Here is a 22,331-nt window from a genome sequence, read left to right as displayed (position 1 = left end):
AATACTGGAGCCCACAGCTCTACAAAACAAAGGCTGAGTCACTTCTAGAATTCAGGATCGTGACGGGATCCTATCGGCATCACACATGAAGACCACACTGTTAGCTAAGCAAGTCACCCAAGGGAACGATGAAGGTGGTCGCCATGGGACTGGCACAAAGGAGAATAAAATGAAGGCACAGTCAGGCAGCACTTCTGCCTCTGCCCCAGCTCGTCCTTGACCTCCATGGAAATGCAAGAGTTTATCATCTAAGTTGTTCTTTTCTCTGGTTGCGGATGACCTGGAGATGGAAGGATGGGGGTGTGCTATGGGTTTCTAGACTAGATAGAGAACAAAAGCATTTGGCGATAACCCAGAGAACTCAGTGAAAGGTGGTAAGAAATACAAAAATGAACTGTGGTGGCCGGGATGACTCACTATTGTAGGGGTAGCCATGCCCATGCCATTTGTTCATCTCTTCCTCTTGGGTTGACACCAGTTCACTGTGACCCACAGAAACACTCAGGAAACATTGGGATGATGTGAATGAGGGGAGCAGCTGAAACCCCTTATTGTCTATTTCAGCAACCTCTGGGCTAGCTCAGTCTAGCTCCTCCCCAGAGTGGTATCTTCATGTAGCTGCACCAAGACTTGGGCTTTGGTATTTATCTGGTAATACAGACTAACATATTTACATCCTTCTGCTCAGGATCCATTCTGTGTTGACTTCTGTTCCAGAGAACCTCACTTTATACAACGTCCCCAGCAAGCCTGCTGTGAAGTTAACGTGCACGTATTGGGGTTGCCAGCTAGAATGCGGGAAGGCTCTAAATTATTTGCGCTAAATTTATATAAAGGTGGTTTGGCCATGCGCCCAGATATGAACATACAATGGACAAAGTTTCTAGAGTAGTGACATGAAGTCCCAGGAGTTGCGGGGATGTTAGAAAACACTCAACAATCGGGACATATGTCTCTACTGTTAATGCATGTGATGTCTCTAACTCCAAAACAGATTGTGGAGATGAGTGTGAGACAGAAAGCAAAGCTTTCAGTCAAGCATTACCTTTGCATATTTGTCGAGATTTAGCTAAAGCTATTCACATGTAGAAATCTTAGGTGATTTAAAAAATAGAGATTTTTAGAGGAAAAATGTGAGGTTGACTCCACTGCCCAGGCAAAGGAAGGGTTTACTATGTAAATGAGAAGCATAAGTGTGCATTTCAATAGTCTGATTAAGTCAGAGCTTTTCCTAAAAAGCTGACTTGGTTCTCCCGTACTAGATAAACACGTTGGAGAAGACTCAGTTGGACGTCAGTTGGTCCATTCGATTCAGAAATGTTAATTAAGCACCTATTATAGATGAAACACTACACTAGGTTCTGCTAGTGGTGGAAAACAGTATCATGCTCTGTTCTTGAGCACCTTATGAGCTAGTTGGGTGAAGAGTAGCAGAATATTAATGATTATGACATTATGACAGGACAGAATATTTTAAAGAGCATGAAAGATGTAGAAACACAGTTCTTGGGGTGCGGGAGGACACAGAGGGAGAGACCACATTTAATTGGTCATTGGTTCTCAGAAATGGCTTTACAAAGGAGCACTTCAGATAGAACTAGGATGATATGCAATATTTTGACAGGGACACAAGGTATGTGAAGAAAACACCCAATGAATAGGCATGGGGAGATAAAGTAGGAGTGAGTCTAAAGAACTACAATATATTTTGGCAAGAATATATGGGGATGCCACAGGAGATAGAGCAGAGGGACAGGACGAAGTTATGTTGTGGAAGACTGAGAAACACAGGCAGAAGCAGGATGGGGAACAGGAAGCTCAAGGTTTCTAAGCAAAGAGGAAAAACTGCGAAGAGTCCCTTTGTGTCGCTAATGCAATAGCACTGAGAGTGGGTTAAAAAGTGTTAGGACTTGAGCAGTAGCAGTGGAAATGGAACAGAAAAGAAAGGAGGAAGGGTATTGTAGATACTCAATGCTGAGGCCTTAAGTTGACTGCACCTGGGGGACAAATAGGAATTGGGAGAGATTCTAGAGTGTCAAGTTTGGATACACAGGAAAGGAAGTCAATGAAAGAAAGAAAGAAAGAAAGAAAGAAAGAAAGAAAGAAAGAAAGAAAGAAAGAAGGAAAGGAGTCAATTAAAAAATGAAAAGGCAGGGGTAGTACAAAACCAGGTTTTTTCATTTGTGGCAATGGTCTACCACTCAGGCAGTCAACACTGTCTGGAATGGATTTGGAAGTTTGAGTCCAATGTTTAGGGCTGGACAGAAATTTTGGAGAGGTGAGTGGCTGAGATCAATAAAGCTATTCAGGGAGAAGACATTCAGGGCAAAGGTTTTGCCAATGCCTGTCTTTTAATGTTAGAGGAGAAGGGGAAAGTCCAAAAAGGGAGGTAAGGAGGAATCCACGATGGTACAGTATGACACGATACAGAGAAGAAGAAAGCTCCGATGTACAGAGAGTAGTCAATAGCATATAATGTCATACAAAGGGCGAAAAAAATCAGGGTCATGGCAAAGCCAGTGGCCTGGGCATTAGAAGAGTGATTGGAATGGAGCAGTTAAGCAAGCAGTTTCAGTGAACTGGAAGGGACAGGAATGATGCTGAAAAAAGTTAAGTGAGAAGGTAGAGCAGTAGAGTGTAGACACTCCTTTCAGTACCCATGGCAGTACCAGGGAAGGCAGAAGATGAAATATTTGTTTGAAGGGTAACAATTTCCCAGGAGGACTTCTTTTACTCATGAGTAGGAGAGTCCTACAGAATCTGTTTGACCTGAGGAGGCTGATAATGGTCCCATAAGAAGGAAAGCAAACCCTTTCTGCTAGATGAAATGGCTTTTCCTCATTAGCACTGAGACCCTCCTCACTATTGGGAAATCTGTCCCAACCAAAAATGGGGGAAGGAGATGGCAAAGTTAAAGGACCTGGGGACATGAGAAGTGGAGGGACAGGTACGAGAATGGGAAGGACCATCAATCTAAAAATGTGTATTTTCCTATAAACTCTCTATGGATTTATAATACAAAATCCACCTAATTTCCTCTTTCTTGCACGTGAATTTAGTGGCAGAGTTAACGGATTAGAAAGGACTGGCATCCCGACTGTAACAGCCACCATGATCCTGGCTCCCACCTTCCATAAAGTATGGACTGCTTTACCATCTGGGTGTGCTGAATAGATTTCTAAGTCCTCACGCACACTTGAGAAAACTGTGATTAAAAAAAAAAAAAAAAAACATTAATACTATTATCAAGTTTGGGACCTTGGGATAGCATCTTCCGTGGGATTTTTCCAGAAACTCCACCCATCAGGAGTTTTAGAGGATGGCAATTATAACCCACTTATCCAGCCAACTTAGTATGAGAACATTCAGGAACTCTTGTTTGCTGAGTACACGCTGAGCACGAGATACTATCTCTGTTGCGGACATGTGCAGTGCTTTTGAAATATTTATAAGTGCCTTCTCCTGAGGATGCAGACGTTATTGTTTACAGTCTGAACTTATTTTAAGGAACAAAACCCACGGATGCACTTCCTGTTATAGTAATACCTAGGCTTTATTTAACCTATTTCTCTTGTGTTCATAAGATACTTCCACCTTCATTATGTCATCAGCACTGTGTCACTGAGATAGTAGGGGAAGGAAAACATATTTTGTCTTCAGAAAGAGAAGAAAAAAGGTGACCTGAGGCTCTGTCTGGGTTGTCGGGGTCCACCAGAGCCTGATGCTACACCTTCCTGAGCTGCGCCGGTCCACATGGCCAAAGCCACGGTATTCACAGCGCCTTAGCCATGCCATTCGTGGACAGGGAAGCAGTCCTCCCGCTTTGAATCCTGCCTCCCAGGTGGGAGGGTAGACATGCAATTATGATCCACACACCCCTGGTCCTCACCAGAACACTTTCACAGAGCTGCTAACACTGTCCCCTGACAATCAGAAATCCCCAGCTCGAGTTAATGAACTAACACAAGCACGAGGTATGAGGCTAGAAGAGCTAAAGAAGGAAATGAGGATGGGTCTTAAAGGACTAACCCAAGATCACCGAACCGTTACTCAGGAACAAAGAAATTGGCAGTGGAATAAAGGATAAGGAAAATGTAAAACATGTTCCTTAAAAAAAGAGGGGTGGGGTGCCTGGGTGGCTCGTTGGTTAAGCAGATATCTGTCTTTGGCTTGGGTCGTGATCTCAGGGTCCTGGGATCAAGTCCCTTATCGGGCTCCCTGCTCAGTGGGGAGTCTGCTTCGTCCTCTTCCTTTGTCCATCCCTCCTACTCCTGTGTGTGTGAGCTCTCTCGCTCTCCAATAAATAAAATCTTTTAAAAGAAAGAAAGAAAGAAAGAAAGAAAGAAAGAAAGAAAGAAAGAAAGAAAAAAAATAAAAAATCCAATCAGTGCTAAAGCCCCTACTGTTCTCTCTGTCAACAACCTTCAATGAAAAATAAAATTATGGGCCGCCCCTTGTAGAAGTGAAGAAGCTCCTAGGGGAATTGTGGGATGTTTTGGCTCCAGCAAAAGCAACGCTAAAATGTGTTTCAAACATAGACAGTGGAAGGGCAGCAGGTTGTGCCCACGGGAGAGCCCACCCCTCCTGCTCTCTCACTCTCTCAGACAATCTGCAGGCCTTGCCTGTGTAGCCACAAACCGAGGTGCCAAACTCCCAGCTCTGATGTCTCTGACTGGGTGGATGGGGACCGAGGAGGAGGGACCTGGACAGATTTTGAGAACGCAAAAATGAAGCTACCACCTCTGTGTCCAGGAAGTGGCTGCCATCATGTCTTTTTGAAAGACTGGCGCTCAGCCCACTGACCCGTAGTTATCAAAATTGCCCCTTTTGCTCTCCGTTCGCTGAATTTTGCTGTTCTTTCATCCAGACTGCCTCTCGTGAACTGTAGACTCTACTTGAGGCAACACTGTTTGCTTTCTCTCTATTCTTTCAGGACTTTGATTTCAATAAAACTCTCCACTGTGGCGTTCTGTTAGGCTAGTGCCTTCTAGGTGCAAAGCATCATGGGGACTGTAGACAGTGGAGATGTAAGGAAGACATGGTGTCTGCCTACAAAGAGTTCACCACCCAGTGAGGGAGATGAACCCTTACCTGTACAGTTAGAATGAGGGACCTGGACAGACGAGTCCAAGAGCTCCATGCGTAATAGAGCATTGCTGTCGAATTCAGACAGATTTGTCGTTTTTAGGGGCTGCCATTTTTTCCAAGAGTGGATTGATCTTGAAATTGAAATTTTCATCATCTTTTTTTTTTTTTTTTTTTTAGGACCAACTGCATTACAAATAAATGCCCACTTTCCCAAGTTATTCAAGTACGGACGGGCTGGTCTGAACTGAGAGAAAAGGCCAAACAGCGGCCTCAGGGGTCGCTCCATCCAAAACAACATTCCCCCCACCCCCCAACTCCCGAGTGAGAAGAAGTCAAACTACAGAGCCTGGGGGGCTTTGTGTCCTTTATTATTATATATTTATTTTCTTCAAGTCAAGAGAATGTTCTTTTTTTTTTTCCTTTGCATTTGGGAATTTAGTGCTTTTAATTTTAAAAAAAAATTATCTCTGGAAGACTAAGGTTTTGACCACATTTTTTTTTCACTGCCATTTCAGTGATTGCTTCTGTTGCTCACAATAGCTTTCCAGCTCGTAGCATCTGTTGGTTGGAGAGTCAGGCAAGAAGTTGGAATCAGGAATATTGGACTGGCCTTTGCCACCTCTGGCTGTTCTAAAGAAATTTCAGAACTTGAATAAGGAGACATTTAGCATCCTCTTTCAGTCTGGGACTGGCTGATCTCTCCGTGACATGCCAGTCCCTCACAGAAGCAACAAGCCATCACCTCCAACCTGGCCGGCTGATTATACAAGTATCTGACCAGATAAAAACAAAATACTCTAGAGCATCTGTTTCTTCTCAAAAAACACTCCTCTGTTTCTCATAGCAATCCAGTGCCTGAGCAAACATTCTCCCGTTTAACCCTTACAGAGTCACCATGGCAAATACAAGTATTGAAACTTCACAAATAGAGGAGCTGTGGGAGAGCAAAGCTCTCCCAACATTTGCTGAGATGAAGTAAATGAGCAATGCTTGGAAGACAAGGCAGCCTTCTGACTTCCGGGTCTGGGAGGAAGTGGAGCCCGCAGCTGGGAACTCACGCTTCCCTTGAACCAACTGTATAAATCAAACCCTTGAGCTGCCTGGTTATCAGGCTTTAAGTAAATATTGTGTTTGTATGTGCTCTGTGCTGTCAAAGTCCATCAACCAAAGGGACCGGAATTTAGATATTTTCTGCCAGGATTTCATCCCCAGGTTCAGGCAAGTTTTTAACTGAGTGGAAAAATCACCGGTTGGTTGAAAGTTTTTAGTAGTTCTTACCTAATCTGAACCGAGAGTTTATAAATTCAGTCCTCCCTCAGAATGAGCTGGTTTGTATTCAGAGTTTTGTGAGGTATTTCATAGAAGAAAATGGCTGTTTGAATACCAGATAGACTAAGAACTTCATCCCAAGCCCCATCGGTCATTTGTAAAATGGGGATGGCGGGAAGCTTGCATGAAATTGTGTGCACAGTGCTTATTTCATGGTGGACACAGAGTGAGGACCCGACAGGAAGCACCAGCTGTGACCATTCCTTCCCAAACACTCTCTTAATTATTTAAATTAAAGGAGCAAAAAACATGGTGACTGTATAAGATATAAGATACATACAATATAGACCTAGGCTCAAACATGAGAAAAACTAAGTGAAAAGACAACAGAGTAGAGAGAAGCCAAGATTATTTTTTCTCTCTGCTCTTCTGCAGAATTTCGTAGAGTTCTGAATGAAGGAAGTTCAATTGCTGAGCTAACTGCAAAGACTAAGTGATTTCAACCACAAGCCAGCATGATATGTTTGGCAGGCTTCACAGCCAATCTGAGAGTTATCCCGACCTCACGCCATCCCTAACTGACCTAGATACTAGACACAGTTCCATCAACCACAGAATAGCAGGAAAAAATCTTTTTTTGAGGTGCTAAGTTCTGCCAAGTCACTGACTCCTACAATCAGGATTGATTACAAACACCCAATTAGGAGGCATTTGGAACCTGATCTGAACACTAATCTTGTCTCTTGTTCTTCTTTGGGCTTAATGATCAGCCTTGATGAATACTACAACGGCAATTAGCTAAGTTTATTTTGTAGCCTCCTTTACAAGCACACACACACATGCACATATGTGTTTGTGTGTGTGCTTCTGCCGGAGTATGTCAGCATGCATGCAAGTATCAAGTTTTATGCTGGAAAAAAAAGGAGCTGAGAATATGCATGCCGGCTGAAGGCATATGTCTCACTTGGATCAATTTTTAAGTGTCTGCTCCCCAAGCGAAATCTGGTTGAAAATGCCATGCACATGTTGATTCAATTTGATAAGATTTCAACTAACCTTCTCTTTTAGCTTCTCATAAAGGTTCCTTCTTTCAAATTACAGAAATGCCTAACACACAACAACCTTGTAGTACTCAAAATTCATTATGATACAATGTGATTGCTTATAGTAAAAAATAATAAAGGAACATTAATTCTATTAAACACATGGGGTTTTGTTCAAATTAAATCAGTGTTAATAGGGAAAAATATCAAAAGGAGGAAAGTAGATAATTATCTGCCTGAGTAGTAACCAAGGACGCTGTAGGTGGTAGCAACAATACTGTCCAGCAGTTGTTCTGAGAAGGGTTCCTTCTTAACCACTCAAAAGTTTTTTAATTAAACTGAGCTTGGTGGTGGTGCCTCCCACACCGCCCATGTTAGGAAGTTACTTGAGATGAAAACCAACAATGAAAAACTGAAAAATAAAGCCAGAGAAGATTTTTCTCTATTTGCCTTGCATCAAAGGAAGCTCTAGTTCATAAACTTTGTGTGTATTTTAACAAACCCGTGGTATATGTAACAAATATGAGATATTTGTTACAAATCAACTGAGCCCAAATGCTCAGCTGCTGTACTAAGTATCTTTCCACCTTTGAGATATTTCTACAGCAGTCACTGAAGAACATTAGCATACGCTTCAGTATGACTTTTTTATTATTATTATCAGAAGGTGAACTGTATGCACTGTTCTATCTCTATAGAGAGTTTTACCACACCTGAAGGATAGTGCCCGCAGATTTCTAAGACAAGAGTTTAGTTTTGTCTTATTTTGAAATTTATAAAAATCGAATCACATGTTGGGACAGTAGTCTTCCTTGAAGCCAAAGGCTAGTTGAACAAAAGGGGAATTCTTCCTAGGAAGCTGGAAATGTTTATTTTGGATTGCTTATGTGGTTCTGCTCACCTTATAAAATTTTATCAAATTTTATACTGTATTTTTCTACATACACTTCATACTTTAATAAAAGTATGTATACTTCTGTATTTAATATAGAAAATGGAAAAAATATTTTGGTTTAAAATACTCACTGTTTTCCATAAAACAAAGGCTTTGTTTTGGTCTAAGTGATAGTCTAAAACACAAGACTGGGACTAGAGTAAGGCACTTGCCTCAGATACAAAAAGTCAAAAATTCACCAATCAAGATAAAAAATATTTTAATGCATAAAAAAATGAAAATTAATGAAAAAACCCACAGCTGAACAAAGTAAAAAAAGCAAGGATCAAAACAAAAAAATAGTACTCAGGGAAACCAAAAATGGAACTTGTATTTCCCAAATTGCCAATAAATGACAAAGTGACCACTGTATAATTAAATGTGTGAAAATTATGAAATCTGAGAAACTAATGGAAGATTAATTTCATTCAGTGAGTTTATGGTCTACAGCAATAAATGAAATGACCTGTGTTTCAAAGTTTGTAATAACTTAGGTAATTTTAAAAGTAGCATTAAAGAAACGATGTGTGATTTATTCCAACAAAATTCCAAAACTTGAATAACATTTCTATTTAGTTAAAATTTTCTGGTAATTAAACTTCATACGAAGTTACAAAAGTGAAATCTCCCTTGACTGCATTGAATTAGAAAAAAAAAAACACTTATTTTTGGTTCCACTAAGAAGGGAATACACACTGAAGTTATAGGCAGAAAAGCATCTGTGCCACGTTAGCCTGTGTCTTGGCGAAATCCTACAAAACAGCACTGACAAATCAGGGACTGAAGTCAGGAACCAGTGAGTAAGAAGACCACTACTGAGCTTTTTCCCTCCAACACTACGACCTTTTTAGACTCTTTCTGGAGCTCCACATTCATTTTCTTAATGTTTTTAACCCAATGTCTGTGAAATTTTTATTGCTCCCCAGATGAGGACATCTGATCTGAATGTAATCACACACCTCTTTGCTCAGCAGTATTTGTCACAACCCATTATAAATTATCATGCTGATAGTTTGCATTGCTGGGAAACCGGAAAAGTTCTATAAATTCTAACTACTGTATCAATGACATTCCTGTTTATTATGCAGATATAAAGTTTTATGAGATTCAAGATGTCTGCGTTACCCCCAAAGGAAACTATCGTTGGGTAAGATCTAACTAGCTCAGTGTAAATGCAGGAAACCATGTACAGTGCCCAATGAACATTGCTTTCTCGAAAAACACTTGGCAGGTTGCGTTTTTCTTTCTTTTCTGCTTGTAACTGTGCTTTGACTTCACAAGCGTGGAGGACTGTGCTGGTGAATTCCCTCCACACCTTCTCCTTCAGAACATTCTCTAGCCACCTTTTATCAACATAACAATAAAACCAGACTGGACCGTTTTGCTACACATCTTGGCACAACATTATCCTGCAGACAGATGTTCTCCTGCTTGCTTGATTGAGCGATTGATCGATACCACACTTTGTTCAATAAAAGAATTCAGGGAGTTATAATATTATGGTTTTGATGCTTATTTATCTAAAAACCTGACTCATAATGGAACCTGAAACAGAGATTGTTGCATTTTAAAACTATCAGGCACAACCTGATACATTCATTTTCCCTATGGAAATAATGCCCCTTGATATTCACTCTAAAAACTTTTTGTAAGTTTAGGTTCGTAGTTATGGTCATGTTCTTCACATGAAAAGTTGTAACTGTGTACCCTTTATTGCATTGTTAAAACTATGAAATAGTTTTTAATTTAATTATAAATAAAACAATACAAATGTAAATAAAAATATTTTTCTTCCCAGAAGTCATCTATTTAATTACTTATCCATCCCTACACTCTACAAAAAAAAAAAAAAAAAAAAAAATTTGTTTGTTTGTTTACTTGGCTTTTAAGGATGTTTCTCAACAAACAGATATACTAAGGAATCAATTTCTTAAGCTTTCACATGGTGGAAGTTGATTATACAAAGACTGGACGTTTTCGAGAGAAATTGGGGGGTGTATTTTATGTGGACCATCCCATTACTGGATCTATATATTCAGCTTGATATGTTCTAACCATCACCAAGGTGTTTGAGATATCGTAATAGCAATGATAACTTCTTTTGAGGGAAGCTTTCAACATTTCAAAAGGCTTTCCTATCCACTACCCCATTTTATCTTACCAATAACCTGTTGACATTGGTAAAGCAAGTAATTTTTATTGCTATTAGACATATAATATAGCTGAAACAAGGAGAGATATTAAATATCTTAAATAAAACTATCAGCTTGATCTCAACAGGAATGATAACTACAAGCTTGCTAGCTCGTTGAATGTGGTTTGTTATACCTAATTTTGTATTATCTCAAGTTCCTTTTATGGAGGTAGCCTAATATAAATTAAAAAAAAAAAAACCAACAAACTCAAACCCACTAAAATTTTGTTTTGTTAAAAACAAAAGCAAAGCCATGCTTTTGTACATTCAATGTAAAATTTTGAAGTCTACAAATTTGTTCTTCCAAGGATTATTGGTATTTTCTATTTTTATAGGGAATTTTAACTTCAAATTAAAGCTGTGGATTCTTCTTGCAGCCTTCAGAAAAGCCTTAAGAATTGTGCCCCATTTGTAGAATCTCCAGTGTAACCTTCAACAGTGACCAGGAGTCACGTGGACCAGCCTGGAAAGATGGTGACAGCAATGTCTTCAGTTGCTCTTCCTCTATCATTTTTGGAATTTTCATTGATAAAACAATCAGGTGGCAACATGGCAGAAAGGTATTTTCTATGCCATCATCTCCATTGACTTCATCAGGCTAAATATATCAGCCTTTCGAGGCTGGCCAGGAGATGGCACCTTCAGAGAAAACAAACCCTCAGTTGATACAGTTAAGAAACCACTTCACTGGGTAACCTTAAGAAAGCCTCACCAGCAGAATGACAGAAACAATCTTCCTGCCCATGTCAGTTTCTTGAAATCATGCTGATATCACTAAAACTGTCCCTTCCTATAAACAATGATTATCGTTTTTCTTGTCATTTTTCAAAAGGAAACCTGAGGGGTCCCTGGGTAGCTCAGCCGGTTAATCATCTGATTCTTGATTTCAGCTCAGGTTCTGATCTCAGGTTCCTGGATTTGAGCCCCACATCAGGTTCCATGCTCAGCATGAAGTCAGCCTGGGATTCTCTCCCTCTGCCTCTGCTCCCTCCCTCCTCCCTTGCCCCCACTCATGTGTGCATGCTCCTTCTGTATTTCAAAGTAAATAAATAAATTTAAAGAGAAAAAGAAGGCCTCACAAAGTGAAAGAAAAAAAGAAAGTGAGAGAAAGAAAGAAAGAAAGAAAGAAAACCAAGATTCCAATTCCATAATCCACCTCACATCATGATATGACAAATAGTTATTGAAGACTTACTGTGTACCAGGCATTGTTATAAGCACTTAACATGTATTAACTCTCTTGACTTCCCCTTCATACTGGCCTCCCCGGTTGTTGTGCTGAAACCGCTTGCACCAGCTCACAAGAACCCATCCACATGTCTCTTTAGGAGTACATGAGTACACAAGTCTGTGTACAGTGACATCACATGGATAGTTTGAAACTGGTCATGGTGGGAATATTTACACTATAGACATTGGTAAATATTACAAATGAGGACCTGACCCATACCCTTCCAAGATCCAGTCCTTCAACACTGATCAGCACATCCCTGCTGGTGACTCCTGATTATTCTGAATTTATTAACTATTATCTTATACACAGACGTGGTCACCACTCTCAGATCAGGACTTAGCAGGCATGAGTTTGCTAAACTGTAATGACGCCTTATCTTTGGAATAACGTTATATTACTTGAGTATGTGTTATGTTGAGTTTCTTACAAATATCTTTTAGAGCCGTTTAATATTGTCAAAAAGCAAAAAAAAAAAAAAAAAGTATTGTCAAAAAGCAAAAAAATAAAATTAAACAAACTAAAATAAAATGAAAGAAAAAATGTCTAGGTTGTCTAGGTTATTGACACTGTAAAATCACCATACAGAATATCGTCAACAACAGCAGTAAATTCCCTGTTTCCTAGCAGTCGCTGCAACACTATTAATGGCAACTTTTGTACAAGATTAAGAAGTCAATATAACGCCCTGAAGCACAGAACAAGGATTAAATTGGAATCGGCATAATTCTATTACACTGTAGTGTATGCTGATTATCTGGAAATTGATCAATGAATGTATGCTAATTCTCTAGCACCAGAATGTTGAATTAACCAGATGATCTCATTTCCCTGCCCACGAAACACTCGTTTTACCATACCAACTCAACAGGTAGTTAAGGACTTCTTACAAGTGGGAACATTTTTATCATTCTGTTCTTCCCTAAAAGGGCTATGTATTTGCAAATAGAACACTTGTAATAATGAATGTTCCAGCACAATAATGTTCATATCCAATAGAACTCGTAACCTATTTACACTGTATACAATTATATCGAACTGACCCATTTTAAAACTTCAGAAAACATATCAGTTCCAGAGAAACATTTTGGAACTGAGATTTAAGTAAGATTGTTTTCCTTTGCTAAAACTACTTCTATATCTAAACTTCATTAAAGGTAGATATTCAGGTTCAAGTGTCTGGGGAATAGTCCCTGTGCAGATTGGCAGAATGGGGTAAGGTAGACAAGACAGAGACCGGAGGTCAGCTGGGTGTCCAGAGAGAAGGGCAAACCTGGCTCTGAGTGGACTGCTTTCGCCCACAAAGTTAAAATACATTTTCCATACTGTGCAAAGCCAAACCTGCACAACTAATTCTTTCCAATAAAGTGAGGAAGAATAATTTAGGCTGTCTCTATAGTGAGAATGTTTTCGTAATAATGAAATCTGGCATAAGTTGAAGCTTAATTACTTAACACTAGAAGGAGTTAACAAAGCTAAAGCAGGTGGATGAAATACAAATTTATATTTGAGTCCCATTGTATTCACTGTGCATTAACTATTTTTTTGAATTTTCCATAAGACTTTCAATCATTAATCTACTAAAAAAAAAAACCCATCTCACTTATACTCTATGCCTCATTTTTATTCAATGACAATTTGCTTTTGTCATGTGGAACTCAGTAAGCCACAGTCCTTAAATCACAAAATGTGTCAGAGATTTGTTAAAAAATAGCCAACCTCACCATCTGTTGATGATATATATGCTAGTGACCCGCAATATTTAATAAAAACTTGAGCTAAAGTTTGGGTTTCTGGTTCTTCCCCTTTTCAGGGGGGGAAAAAAAAAGAAAAAAAAAAGCACATAGACACACTTTTTAACAAAAGAGTTCCGAAAACAAAAGTGTTAACAGGAAAAAGAATATGAGGGATTATACATTTCAACATAATATTCCTAGTTTGGGGAACTCAGAAATCGCTTAACATAATTTAATTTCCATACCATTGACATATTATCTGGCCTAGATTAGAATCCCTCCTGGATCCATTTATATTCCATACTGTAGGCACAGACTTTCCCCCCCTTAGACATCCATGACCACTAGATGGCGGTGTGGGGCCCTGTTCAAATACTTGCTCACTTACTTGCAGTCTCTGTCCTCCAAATCAAAGTGAGGGTTGAAGTTGATCATAATTCTCTGGTATGGGTCGGGAGCCTGAATCAGCCATTCACATTTTTCACTTGGGTGATAAGAATGAGGATAACCAGGAGAGGTAAGGTACCCGGGGCTTTCAATTTTTATCGTATCGCCACACTTATCTGTAATAAAAACAACATTTTGGTAAATCTTTCCCTGACAACCACTTCAGTGCTCCAACTTTATATATAAATTACTGGTTATTATTCCATAACTTTTTAGGGGAACTCCCTGTGGGTCGTTCAGGTGGCGTTGATACAACCCCACCGCCCAGGAACACTCTTTGATCCCAGAAAGGTTAGCTTGGAGGTGGGGGGAAGGAGACTGAGACCTGACAGGTGACAGGACTCCACCCTACCACCCTCCACCAAAGTTTCTTTCCCAAGAAAAAGGTCTTCTAGCATTAAAAACATTAAATCCTCTCAATAGATGTTAACATGGTCCCCAGGGAGCTTCTGCTAGACTTAATTATCCCCCAAGAAGTGTAATCGCATTAAGTAGCAAGTTCTGAGTGGAAGGTGACTAAAAGAAGCTATTCGACCCCTTGTGTGGCTTTTTGATGATAAGCCTGGTCTATGTCATTGATCAGTGGGGATTGTCATCCAAGATTTCGATTGGCTTAAAGCCAAACCTTTTGTGTTGTTGTTTTATCTGCCCATAAATCTAAGTGATTTTGAGTTATCTGTGCTCTGGAGATCCAGATCAACAGAGAACAAAGTGTATTTGGTGAAGCAGAAATAATTCCGCTCTACTGCTCCAAGGAAAGTTGTTCAGTCTTAGAGACCAGATCAAAGCAACTGGGCAGAAAGCAAAATAGTCACACAGCATTAATTCTAATTACCTAAATGTTGGGGTGGGGGACCAAAACCCACCACACTGAGGACTGGGTATCATATATGGTAAGCCATGGTCTCACGTTCTGGGAAAGGTGAGCTGACTGGTTTTGAGCCTTCATTTCCAAAAACCCAAATGCTGAAGTGATTCACTGAGAGCCAAATAAACCAGTCACTGGGCTGCTTTATTGTTCAGTGTAGATTCTCATTGTCACTTTTTATGATGGATTTCATGCTGGAGAGTCTCAGCCTGAAATGCTGCCACATTTATTGATGCTTAATTTTAAGCAATAAAAATTTGGTGCATAAACTATGTAAGAGGAATAGGTATGAAAGCAGTGAAATATATAAGCCTATCAATCACAAATTTTCAGTAATGGTATATATAGATTTTAATATTGCATCTAATAGATTCCCTGTGGAAAGAGAATGGCATTCTTTGCTCTCAGCATGAATTTATAAATCTACAGAATTTTATTACAGGAAAACCAGGTCAAATGGAAATGAAAGATGAAGTGCCCATCAAAAATGCATAAAGCTACATGCATTACAGAAATCATTTGCCATAAATTAAAAAGAAGACAGTATAAATCATATTGTTTTTCTCAATTGCTAGATGTTTCTGACCATGTTTCTTAGACCTGGGGGTCCCCTTATGCTGGTTTCCTTTGCCTTGGCTTTTAAAAGCTTAAGATTTGCCAAGAAGAAATGTTGCAACTGGAGTTCGGAATCTCAACTAATGATCACATTGGCCTCTGTTACGTGATTCTACCGAGGCTCTTCCATTATTCTAAATGTGCAGAAAACTTGGAGAGTGACCCCGTCTCATTAAGTCTCCTCCAGCTCTGTACAAACATCATGGCAGAGTCTGGCATCCGTTAGAGGAGTGAAATAAAACAGCACTGCTTCTAGTCACTCCACGAGCCACTTCAGAAGACATTTAGGTGGAGTTGGTACCACACCAAAGCTCTTTAATCTGTGACTTCTGAGAAAGTGACAGTGTAATAAGATAATGTGGACTGCTAGACTCTCTGGCTCTGTTACATCTCTCTAACAGTTGATTAAGAAAGAGCAATTTCTAATGACTCTGGACCATTAGACCTAAATAAGGTTAATGAATTAATTTAGCAGACACTGGTACTCCAAGGAGGTGGACATGGCTTTAAGAGGTCTGCTGTGTCACAGAAGCATTTTTACTGGCTCTGGTCACTGCAATCATACCAACATGGCCTTAACCAGACAAGCTCACAGACGGAGGCTCAGGTTCTCAACATTCTCCAGACTTCCGCTAAGAAAATTTAAAAATGTATTTCATATATATATGTGTGTGTGTTTGTGTGTGTGTGTGTACATGTACATATACATATACATATACATACACATGCAGTTCACAACCTAAAGTCTGGAAGCTATTTGCATTAGGTTTCAAATCCCTCCTGTGACCATCCAGACTACGGATTTAATCTCAGGACTTGTAGAGGGCAGAGGTTGGGTTCCTGTAATTTCTAAAGTCTAACCACTTGACCTCTTCCAGTTGGAGGAGAATGTTGTTTCATCCTTTGCCAGATTAGAGAAAGATGCCACCAACTCAGGTTCATTAATAAATTGAACTCCACATTCACAGTGTGTGTGTGTGTCTGTACGTGCGTGAGTTGACTCTGAGCATATCTTTTAGAACACCGCTTGGTAGCTGTTGGGGGGAAATCTATTGCTTCAATCACAACACCTCCAAAAAGCATATTAGAGAGATTAACTTCCATCATAAAGATGTGATTTAAATTCCTCTTGGTAGGAACCCCTCCACTTGTGGTCTCTTATTAAAACAATATACCACAGTTAGTAGTGGGTGTTCTTTTCTTCTAATTACTTTGATTGAAATCTAAGCCAGACAAAAGTAAATATTTGATAATTAGTTAATAATAATTGCTGAAGACTTACTGTAAAGATAATTTCATACCCTTGCCTTCACCTACTTTAAAGTGTAAGTTAAACATGCCTACAACCAGATCACATTTTAAAATACATTATTTAGGTTAGGGGATACTGTTTATAACCCAGCAGTCTTTCATTTACTTAACAGTGAGTGGTTTTAAAAGCTAAGTGGAAGCTGCAACTAGATTAGGGATTTTTAGATATCCTGGTGTTTTATAGTGTATATATCAGATTCCTTCATTGACACTATGTAACTTTCATTCATACTTCTGACACATTAGAGGCGATTTGCAAAGGCGGAGGAGGGAGTTCCATCCACCAAAAAAAAAAAAAAAAAGCAAAAACCGCTATCCTTGCAGGCACCCACCAGAGGAAATGGTTTCGAAGAGCTGCAAAAGAACCAGGAAGTTCTCCTGGTAAAGTGTTCATTAACTTTCAACAGCCATCAAATTTTTGAAAGGGAGTCTCATCTAATTGCCTTTGGGAGGAAACATTATTAAGATAATTGGTGTGCTGATCATAGAAGGTAGGCAGCTCTGCCGTGTAACAGAGCTAGGAAAACCCCCATAACCAAACAACCAACTTCAGAAGGGAGGCGGTGGACTTGAAATCTTCCCTGCCCTAAGCCCACTGATCTTATTTCTTTATTTCTCCTCCTGGACAAAAGTTTCATTCGCCCGGGAGGTGGCTATTGCGGGCTCACCCCGGCGGCTCTGCGTGAGTCCCGCGGCTGGGGCGGGAAGGCGAACCCCGGCCGGTCGCCGGCAACCCGGGAGCCCGGCCGCCGCGCTGTCACACGCGCCTCCGCCTGTCACTTACCGTTGCGAAAAGCGCTGGCCAGGGCGAGGGCGACGGCGAGCGCGGCGCAGAGGAGCGGCAGCCCCCTCTCCATTCTCCCTTCGCCGGATCCCCAGGCGGACGCGGGAGAACGAGAACGTGCGGCGGAAAATAGAGCAAAGGGGGAATCTAAACAATCTGCAGAGCTTCAACTCCGCCTAGAGCTGTAAAATCCTCAGTCCGTCTTGGAGAAAAGAGAGCAGCGAGGCAATGCCTTGATCCGAGAGAAATGCTTCTCTTTTTGTGTCTCAAGTCGCCTGCATCCTGTCATTTAGCTCCGGTTTCCTCTCTCTTTTCCCACACTTGTTCCTCTTCCAGGAGCCACTGCCCGGGCCATGTCTCAAAAAAAAAAAAAAAAAAAAAAAAAAAAAAAAAAAAAAGGAGGGGGGGGTAGCCGGGGGAGGAGGGAGGGAGGGAAACACACCAAAGCCAATTTCCAGAAAGAAAAAAAAAAAAAAAAAATCCGGCTTCTTTCTGGACCCGTTGGAGCCGAGGAGCTGGCGCCCAGGGGAGGCCCGGGGTGTCTGCGCGAAGGAGAGGAGCAAGCAATGAAAAGATGAGCGAGAGACAGAGGAGTTTCACCAACTGCACCCCCGCCTCCCCCACCTCCTCCGTCCTCCCCCTCCCCTGCTGGAGCCCTTCCCTCGCTTCCTCCCTCCCCTCTGCCGGCACAGGCTCGCCAGTAATTGCCTGACAGGAGACTGGGAGGAACAAGTTTGCCTCGGTGTGCTTTCCCGTCTGTCTGTCCGTCTCCCCCGAAGGCCCTGCAGGATCTCGGCGGGAAGGGAGGCGTAGGGGGTCTGCGCCCCAGGGCGTGTGGGTGTGGGTGTGTGTTTGGAGAGGAGGCTGCGAGGTCGGTGCCAGCGACTGGGTCGGGCTAGCCTACCTCTGCGTGCTCGCTCAGGACCCGGGGAGGGGGGAGAGACCCGCAGCTCCGCGGAGGGTCTCCGGGATCCAGCCGCCAGCCCAGAGACGGCGCGCCGGGGAGACGGCTGGGGCTTCCCACAACTCCAGATCCCCGGCCCGCGGCGGCGAGGAGCGCGGGGCGAGCCTCGTCACTCCGGCAGTGCGGGTCCCAGACCCGAGGCAGAGAGCAGCGGGGCACCCCTGACGCTCGGGGCCGGGACGGGGGAGACCCGGGAAAGCTGGGCTGGAGCGGTGGGCGCACCACAGGAGGGTCGACAGCGTCGCTGCCGCGTGAAGCAGAGTCAGACCACTCGATCGGGCGAGGCTGGGCTGCAGCTGCGCTCCGCCTCTCTGCCCCGTAGCGGGGCGCGCTGGCGGGCGCCGGTCGTGCCCGGGTGCCCGCCGCACACCGGCGGCTCCATTGTTAACCGAAATTTGGGGCCCTCTCCTTTGGGACAGAGGGAAAGCGGGAGGGTGGGAGGTGATGCGCCTTCCAGCTAGGGGGCAGCCGTCGCCCGACCCCGCCCAGCCTCACGTCTCCCTGGAGCCCAGGTGTTGTGTGTGTGTGTGTGGGGGGGGGGGGGAGGTGGCAATTAGGGGTTCAGTGGCCTCTGTTTCGGTGCCTCTCGGGGGAGGGAGAACAGCGGCGGGGGAGGAGGGCTCTTGGCCGGGGTCGCACAATGCCCACCTCAGGCCACAGGCAATTGTCACGCCAGACCTCTAGCTCCCGTCTTCCCCCACCTCCCACGGCGGCGCGTCCTCACTGTGGGCTGGATGCCCCCAGTTCCACCCCCAGGGGCTTTCCGGGAACTGCTGCAGGAGCCTCTGAGGATATGAATAGCAAAGACATTTCAGGGAACAAACAGGTTTCGGCCAGAAACGGTCTGGCCCTCCGGAGGGTAAATGGCCGTGGACCCCCTCCCAAGGAGTTCGTGGGGAAGGTGAAAAGGTCGCTACACCTTCTGGGAATTGGCGTTTATGTGCACACCCTGAAAGCAGAGACTATTCCTACCTGGCGCAAAGAGCTGGCAAAAGACATTTAAGAATGTTGGCAAGGAGACCCTGGTCAAGGGTTTTGGCGGAAGAACTAGGGGCGGGACGGGAGAAGGGCAGCCCGAGGCGCGCGGGCCCGGCTGGGCGCGATGACGCGCGCCCCTGCGGGATGCGGGCGGGCCCGGCGCGGGGCGGAGGTGCACCCGCGGCGCCCGCGCTCGCCGCGCTCTCTCTCCCGTTCCCCGCTCGCGGGGAGCCCCAGTCTCCAAGCTGGAGACCCAGCCCCCTGGCGTCCAGTGGGCCCTGCCCCCGGGCTCCTCTTTTCCCTCACCAGTTTCCCGGGTCTCCGTTCTCGGACGCCGGGAGGCGCTGGGTAGGGAGGTGGTACTTCGAGGCTGGCAATCAAATGCTTGGGGCGAGCGGAAGGGACGGTGGCGGGGCCGCTGGCAGCCCAGAGTGCTGGCCCCGTCGGCGGCGGGCGGGCGGGCGGGAGGCAAGACCCGGGCGCCAGCCGCGCCCAGCGCAGACCCGGGGGAGCAAGCGCTGCGAGGGAAACCCCAGCTCTGGGCTCCGACTGGCGCAAGTCGCCTCCTCCTCGCGTCCTCTCTGCCTCCAGCGCGCACCCCCCCCCCCCAACCCAGTCCCTAGCTGCGGGGGCCTGAGCCGCAACATCAGATTTGGGATGACCCCGAGCGACCTCAGTCCAAGGCTCAGAGAGAGAGGCGCCTCTTAGAACTGGCGGGTTGACAGAGAAGGGGAATGGGGGTGTGTGCAGCGGTCAGGGCGTCCTTGAGTCACAAATACCCGCCTTCTTCCTACTGGGAGCTAGGGGGCCGCACTCACTCCAGGGAGCGGTTTTTGACCCGACTGTGCCTGGGCGGGGTGAGCGAGGGGGCACACGCGGGAGACTTGAGCTGTATTGTTTTTATAAAACTGCCGCCAATCTCCCTTCCCCTTTCCCTGCTGAGTGTGCATTTCCGAGCCTGGACCCACCACGCTAACAAATAAAGCCAGCGGATCAGGCACTCAGAGAGGGATTGCCCCCGACTCCGCAACCTCTGTCCCTCTGGCTCCCTTTCCGCCCTTCCCGGGAAGGGCTCCTCCAGTTTGTCAACACGAAGGAAACCCCCGTCTGCCTTCTTGCTCACCGTCTGAGCACTTTGGCTAGGCTTTCCCCAACCAACTAATAAAACCTGCACTATGTACTGTGAGGGAAATACCGAATTTAAGTTCTGCCTCTGATTTTTCTGGTCTTACCTGATCTGAGGCTTTTCTAGGCTTTTTAGTTTCTCCAGGGCACTGGGTAATGGAGCCCTACCACACTGATTGATAATTGCCAGCTAGTGGGTTGGTACAGAGCAAATTGTCCTTGCTAACAACCTCTTTCCTCTGCCTTCGATTCTGCTAAGTGCTGAAAAGGGTCAGTCTTAGATTTCTGCAATTCTCCAGCACGGGAGACAGACCGACCTTTATATGAGAATAAGTGATAGACAGAGGAAGAATTTGGCAGTGTTCCTAGGTTGATTTTATTTTGATCTTACGAACACATCACTCTTCCTGACATCACAAATCCCCAGACTAGATAGGACCCAGTTCCACTGAAGGGAAGATTCATGGAGCACACTTCCAGAATGCCAGTCCTGGCCTTGGGTGGGCAAGCCCCAGTCCCATAGACATCCATGCAGAGCTGCAGCAGGAATAAGGCGCTCAGACCTTCAGAGATGGACTGAAATCGTTGCCCATCATTAAGAATAGACTGGATGGTAAATGTTAGGTTCTTTTTATCAAGCTCTCATCAATTTGTCAGAAATGAGATGAGATCCATTGCTCCCAGAGGGCCATTTGAGCCACTAACTTCCTCAAAGTATTTCAGGTTGATGCAATATGGAGATTGAGGTTGGTATTTCAAAACTATATCAAGTCTAGTCAAGTTTTTTAAAGCATCAAACCCACATATTTCAGAAAAGCAATAAAACAACATATTTTTAGTAGGAGCTAACCTACATTTGAAAAAGAAAAATGGGAGAAGTGAAACTGGGAAAAGATTAAAAATCAAAATTTAAATTAATTTACTATTATTTTATTTTTTTAAGGTTATTTATTCTTAGTAATCTCTAGACCCAGTGCGGGGCTTGGTGTCACAACCCCCAGATCAAGAGTCAAATGCTCTTCTTTAGCCAGCCAGGAGCCCCTATTATTATTTTTTAAATTTCTATTAAAAATGACACATCTGCTTGGGTAGCTGGGGGGCATAGTCAGTTAAGCCTCCCACTCTTGGTTTGGGCTAAAGTCCTGATTTTAGGAATAGGAGATTGAGCCCCACTTGGGGCTCCCTGTTCAACCTGAGTCAGTTTGAGACTTTCTCTCCTCCCCACATTCTCTCTCCTCTCTCTAATGTAAATAAACCTCACAAATTTTTTCAAATATTGGAGAAAATACTACCATCTAACTTTTAGAACAAGGTTATCATATGGAGCTTTTGTATTGAAGCATGTACAATAATATTAAGATGCAGGAAAACAATGCCAAAATTTACATAGTATTAGTGGATTCCAAACATTTTTTGGTGTTAGAGGTTAGGGCTAGAATTTAAAAATGCATATTTTTATTTGTGTGAAAGAACCATCTTAGGTTATTCTGCCTTCATTTAATTACTTTTTAATTAGGAAAGTTAAGATGATAATGACCAATAGAAACACCCATCAGACCAATAAAAACATCATTAGAGAGAACATATTCAATATTTCCAAAGGACTGTTTTAAATAGGAGGATCTATAAAGTATAATTTGAGTAATCAAACAGAGAAGTAGCTCTCTGTTAACATTTGATTATAGTTTTACGAAAAGAACTAAAATTTTAAGGAATTTTGAAAAAAATGAGTAAAAAAATAATT

The 22,331-nt window shown here is 43.1% G+C and overlaps 1 protein-coding gene across 6 annotated transcripts in view; it reads right to left on the bottom strand.

Annotated features, from left to right (window-relative positions):
- NRP1 (neuropilin 1) overlaps window positions 1-20,159 on the bottom strand; it is a 138,151-nt gene extending 117,992 nt beyond the window's left edge. For 2 of the 6 annotated variants that reach the window (XM_082740754.1, XM_082740758.1), the window contains exons 1-2: window positions 17,521-18,148; window positions 13,884-14,058 (exon numbers count right to left, since the gene is read on the bottom strand). In XM_082740754.1, the coding sequence (XP_082596880.1) occupies window positions 13,884-14,058; window positions 17,521-17,593 (248 nt within the window). In that variant the 5' untranslated portion in view covers window positions 17,594-18,148. Of the gene's footprint in view, window positions 1-13,883; window positions 14,059-17,520; window positions 18,151-18,424; window positions 18,939-19,768 lie in introns of those variants that run through there. The other 4 variants (XM_082740756.1, XM_082740755.1, XM_082740753.1 and 1 more) reach the window with 4 other exon arrangements.
- Window positions 20,160-22,331: the final 2,172 nt, after the last annotated feature.

Source organism: Mustela nivalis (genome assembly GCF_964662115.1).
Source record: "Mustela nivalis genome assembly, chromosome: 7".
Taxonomy (NCBI): Eukaryota; Metazoa; Chordata; class Mammalia; order Carnivora; family Mustelidae; genus Mustela; species Mustela nivalis.
Note: the sequence above shows the minus strand (reverse complement) of the source record. Positions and strands in the feature narration are given on the sequence as shown.